The sequence below is a fragment of the Convolutriloba macropyga genome, chromosome 12, assembly GCF_964194025.1.
Source record: "Convolutriloba macropyga chromosome 12, txConMacr16.3, whole genome shotgun sequence".
NCBI classification, from domain to species: Eukaryota; Metazoa; Xenacoelomorpha; order Acoela; family Convolutidae; genus Convolutriloba; species Convolutriloba macropyga.
In genome coordinates this window covers 17,623,333-17,629,332 of record NC_134479.1, presented here as the reverse complement: position 1 = coordinate 17,629,332, position 6,000 = coordinate 17,623,333, and the positions used below count along the sequence as shown (strand labels likewise).

General features: G+C 35.1%; 1 protein-coding gene across 4 annotated transcripts in view; it reads right to left on the bottom strand.

Annotated features, from left to right (window-relative positions):
• Window positions 1-721: 721 nt before the first annotated feature.
• LOC142351068 (4-galactosyl-N-acetylglucosaminide 3-alpha-L-fucosyltransferase 9-like) overlaps window positions 722-6,000 on the bottom strand; it is a 31,328-nt gene continuing 26,049 nt past the window's right edge. For all 4 annotated transcript variants that reach the window (XM_075403148.1, XM_075403147.1, XM_075403149.1 and 1 more), the window contains exon 6: window positions 722-1,193. In XM_075403148.1, the coding sequence (XP_075259263.1) occupies window positions 913-1,193 (281 nt within the window). In that variant the 3' untranslated portion in view covers window positions 722-912. The remainder of the gene's footprint in view (window positions 1,194-6,000) is intronic.

The following is a 6,000-nucleotide window of genomic DNA, read 5'->3' as shown; positions in this document are numbered from 1 at the left end:
GAATAGAATATCTGTAATCTCCAAAATGATAATCATCATTATTCAATTCATCACATCCCCAGTGATTCTGGAATTTTTATCGTGCAAGATCTGATAAGATGTTGATCCAAAATCTTTGTTGTGTAAGGTCTTATCTGGTCTCACACGATAAAAAAATTCTGCCCTACGTGAACTTTCATCGTGTAAGATCTGATTAGATACTTATCAAATTTTATAAGATAATAATTCAATTTAGCTGAATTGTTATGTTACAAAATTTGATAAGTTTCTTATCAGATCTTATACGATAAAAGTTTACGTACGTTTGAATTTTTATCGTTTAAGTACCTATAAGACCATTTTGTAAGAAGTTTGTAAGATCTTACACAATAAAATTTCTCAAATGTCTGGGGATAATAGAACAATAACATTTAAGAAGCGCACTTACTTGTTGTACAACCCTTCAGCCTTTAAAAAGTCTCCACTGAAAGTTAAATATTGATTTTAAATTTTGGTTAAAAAGATCAAACTTTAATAATATTTGGTGGAGGGGATCACAGATAGTGCTTTCAACAGAAAAAACGAGTTACAGTTTTTTTGTGTTATGTTTCGTGAGTCAAGATCTCGACCCTGGTTCAAGCTTTGCGCGAAAAATGGGCAAAAATATGTTTGGTACCGTTTAGTTCTACTACTGTGTGCGATCTTTTTGGACCAGTTACGTAAACTCAAAGTATAAAAAAAACAATTTAATAAACAGTTTTACTTTTTCTGAGTTGTACAACATTTGCGATTTTTATTACGTAAATTTACACAGGAAAATAAATGAAATGTCCCAATTATTTACAATCTTTTCCCCGTTCGGTAGAGTCCTCGGCCTAGGTGCGTATAAGTTTCCAATCAATTATGAAATAATTTGTTCATAAGTTTATTTGTTCAATGTTTTCGTTCCTTGGGTATGCAAGTTTGCATTTTTGCGTAGAATTCACGCACATCAGGTATGATATAATTTTTCTTGTATCCGTCATCTTTCTCTTGTTTTAGTCTCCTGCAAATATCGCAATGAAGTTCATCTTGTGCTTCGTATAAATCATGAACAGTGTAGTATTGTCTCCATTTATGGTACTCCATGAAAGCAGTCCAATTCCCCCTCAGATATTGTAAATAATCGCTCAGTTCTTTTCCGCTTTTGAAGTCGTTCAAGAATATGAAGGAACCTGTATTGATAAGTAAATTAGTACCAGACCAAAGTGTGACGCAAAACTTAATTATGGCATTTTTACGGTAATATCATAGGTAATATTATAGTTAATGAAACAATAAATTAATCACGGCGAAACTGATTGTCCGCTGACTCTTAAAAGGGTGACTTAAAATTCATTCAAACGTTTTTCTCTAAGTACGCCGACAAGTTGAATGTATTATATTGTTCGTAACTATTACATGAGATCAAATTTTTGTCAAAGAGTCTTTCTCCCGTCTCAGATTTAGACAATGCATGACTAAAGTTAAATATTGAATGGTATAGAAATATTTATATCCCCCTTGAATAGATCAATCATTTTTCTTGTGAAAAAAACTATTTGATTGCTTTCGAACTTATGTGTTCAAATTAATGTTTTTAGAGTATTTCTTGAAGACATTATTTCCCTAAAAGCAGAGATTTCCGAAAGTTTAGAAGACAACTTTTCATTCATTTTCACAACCTTCAAAGTTTTCCACGTATTTTTGCTGTCTGTTTTGAAAATATATAGCTGTGAATGACAAAATACAACTACACAAACTCAATAGGACCTGTTTTTTTCCTGTTTTTTTTCATGACCAAACACAATTAACACCAAGTACTTTAGCACTAATTAAAACTGATGTGTTTTATTTGCCTGCTGTGAAGAAAAAGATTTACTAATTTTTCCATGATTATTAGGGAAAAAAACTTTAGAGACGAAATAAAAAATCAACTCAATGAGCTCAAACCGTGATTTGCATATGTCAACCTATTTTTTTCCTAAGTTTTTTGTGCGTCGTAAAAAAATACAAACACAGGATGATGTCAATTTTATAATGAAATGACATGGATTTGGATATTGTATGTGGTTAAAAAGCAATCTCTGTTGTCAAATTTGCACGAGCAGTGTACGTTTTGGAGTTCTGTCAACATAGCTAACTTCCTCCAATCAACAGTTGAGATTTGATATGCAACAGAAAAGTCAGAACATAAAGGAACATGAAAAACTACCAGAAGACAAGCTGATCGAAACTTAAATTTTTCGACTGTTGAATCGAAATGAGTTGTTTATTGTCGCAATATCACCTGAGCATTAAAACACTGTGTATTCTTAACGTGGAAATTTTCTAATTTATCTAATTTTTGCAATCTGAAATTGTGATTGGAAGTTTTGAGGTACATAAAATTGAAGAGCCTGAATTGACGTTTAGTTTTGCTGATATTTTTGATCAAGGTTGAAAGCAAAGGTTTAACAGGAATCCAAATTTAACCCGGCCATTGGAGTCTCAATAGAGGTGAAAGGTAAAGAATTGAAGTCAACTTGAAACTTCAGAATTTCACAAAGCAAGATATATTATGTTTGCTCGAAAAAAACTTAACAATTATTAAACAATGAAACTCTCCATAGACAAAAAATTATAGAGCTTAATTTGTTCAAAAATAATTTTCCAATATCTGTTTCTTTTTAGCTTAATAGTAAGATTTGCATTTTGTTAAAATTTGCAGGATTCGTAATTAGGCGACGCAATTACTTTTTCAACAAAGCAGAACGAATAGTTATTTGTAATAATTGAGCTTTGAGTAATGTTATGCCATTCTTATATTCATCATATATACATCAGATAGTAAAGTTCATAGATCTGTTCACGGATCTGAGTGCCATAATAATTCAGTACTGAAGCATGGAATTTTCATTATGGTTTTTTCCATGACCAGAGTTCTGATCATGGCACTTATTAGCCATTTAATGATAAAATTCAGAGTCCAATTCTGAACTTAGCATGTACATAGCGAACTTCTATTCTGCATTTACCATGAACATTACAGCCAGTAAGGGATGATCCGTTACAGTGAAATATGGACACTCTTAGAACGTAAACTATGCCTTACTTAAAACATTGTGGAGGTCGAGCTGAAGGCGTTGCGCAAAGAAGACCTGGTTCGAATGCAAGATGCAAAACCTTTGGTCAACAACAATAATCTATCTGATTAGTTTTTGAAAGCACTACAAAAATGAGGGCATTTTGCGGTCTGGTGCGTCACAAAAATTAAAAATTACCTCTTCACCTCTACCTTGAACTTGAAAAAGGTTCTCAAAAATAGATGAAGTCCGTTAGAAAAGACCAGTTCTTTGTCCTCTAGTGGTTATCCAAAAGAATTTTATTTCGGAAGCATCTTCACAACTCCACGGGAACAAAATGAAGTTGATGGCAAAAAATGTAAACCGTAAATAATTCTTTAAGCCATTGGATTGTAATGCTACTTCGAGCCAGAAGGAAACACAGCCAATAAACTACAATCACTGCTTGGCAGCTTTTGGTATTTACAATATTTTAAATGCTCAGTTATTGAAAAACATTGTTCTGAATTTATCCTCTTACTCAAATATCTTTTTACTCGCATCCCACATTCTCAGGGGGAAACAGATGTTGAAACATCAGGAAACTGAAGCTAAGTTTCAAACACTTGAGTGTTTGTAACATTGAAAGCTTCAACTTAGTGGAATTTAGCATTATTCTGGGTCAAAATGCTTACTAGCTATAATGACCGTGTCCGGACAAAACAGTCCCAGACAAAACAGTCCCAGACAAAATAGTCCTAAATTGCAAAATAGTCCCAGACAAAACAGTCCCAGACAAAACAGTCCCAAAAAGCAGACAAAACAGTCCCAGACAAAATAGTCCCAAATTTTTACAGATTTTGACTCAACGCATTAATTAACGAAAGTTAATTCAACGATTAAGCTAATCCGAATCAAATTATCGACATATTAAAAGTGGACGCAAAACTAGTTGTTGAGCTCAATGACAGGTTTGGTTTTAATTGTGCAGCATATAAATGAGTTCCTCACGATGTTTGGCGTCATAATTCTGACGCAAATTGTTAATATGGAATTCATTCAGACAAACAAAAAATCGGAATTGCTCGTCTTTGAAGGCTATGGCTATATAAGGCACCGACAACTTACAGATGGCGCATCCTCTTGGCGCTGCTGTATTACAAAATGCAATGGCAGAGTCAGGCTACGCAATGACCAAATCGAAGTTATCACAGCCCATAGCCATTTACCTGATCCAGCAGATATTGAAAAGAGGAAATTCCGCTCAGCGTTGAAAGACAGAGCAGCAATGGCTGACGAGACTCCCCGCCAGACAATATTTGCCGCCCAAAAAGACATCAACAGAGAAACAGCAGCCAACATTCCAGCTTACCACTCAAACCAAAGGACAGTTAACAGAACGCGCCAACAAAATCGTCCACAAATGAGTGAGCCCTCGTCGCTGAGAGGATTTGAGATTCCCGAGTTATTACAAATGGCACATAGTGGTGAGAAATTCATGTATTACGATTCAGGGCCCCAAGATGAAAAAAGGATTATTGTTTTTGCAACTCTGCCAGCCATTGACTTGCTCGAGCAATCGGAGGACTGGTTCTGCGATGGGACATTCTCAACTGCTCCAAACGTCTTTTTTCAGGTCTACACAATTCACGCTTTGGTTGATGGCGTCAACTTGCCTCTCGTGTATGCTCTTCTTCCTGATAAAAAAGAAGAGAGCTATCGAAAACTACTCTGTTCTCTTCCGGAAACATCAACAAAACGAGTAACAATCGATTTTGAAATTGCAGTTCGGAACGCATTCCTTCAGTGGAATGAAAACATTCAAATTCAATTTTGTTTCTTTCACCTTGGCCAGAACGTGTGGAGACTTCACTGCCCAAACTGATTGAGAAATTCAAGGATGAACAAAAAAATGCAGAAATAATGGTAGAGAAGATAACAGCTGGCCAGCAAGTAAAGAGGCCAAAGAAAGCAAATTACGCAAAAATTGATGCAAATTTACAAGAACTTGTTCATAAGTACCAGCATCAGAATATGATTGACTTCTTGAGAGGCTGCAGTTATAATATCAAACTCTAACAGTTGTTGTTTTCTCATTGTGATCCTTTATTTTCTGTGATTCAATTCATTCATTTTCTACCAAAATTTTTTAAGTTTAAAAGTAACGCTAGAAGCGATCTGATTATTGCAAAATGTCGATCATGAACTAGCTTTTCATTTTCCCTTCTCTCACGACAACCCATGCCCGGGCTCTCCCGATTTTAACACTTTTCCCAGTTTTTCCCAATTTTCGATCTTATTTAACCTCAATTTTTGATTTTTGCGAAAATATTTTTCCCCACTCGGGCTCGAACCAGCGACCTCCGAATGTGAGCCCAGAGCACTAACTACTGCGCCACGGTGATTTTGATTTTCCGACTTCAAAGCTTTCTTTGAAGATCAAAGCTGCACTTTCTTTTTGATCTGAATTACGAGCGCTTTGAGCGGGACTGTTTTGTCTGGGACTGTTTTGTCTGTTTTCTTCGGACTATTTTGTCTGGGACTGTTTTGTCTGGGACTATTTTGCAATTTAGGACTCTTTTGTCTGGGACTGTTCTGTCTGGGACTGTTTTGTCTGTTCACCATAATGACAATTAAAATACGAGAAAGGAATTTCGAATGACTCTTTGGCAACCCTTATAGTATTAGGGTGGAAAGTCAGTGAAGCCGAGACCAGTTGCGAATCAAAATTTGGTGTTGCCTTTATATTTACATTGAATAGATTTCTGCATTTTGTTACATGAAACTTTCTGATCTAAAAATTGAAAACACTTAACATTTTAAATTGACTAAGGTCAACACACACTCTTCTGACATTTTCTTGTAATATCATAAATTTGGAGTTTTTTGTTCAATTGCGCAGAAGAGTATTTTGGACTAAAACTCCGTTTTCTAAATCTCTGTTTCTCTGCTTGACTGC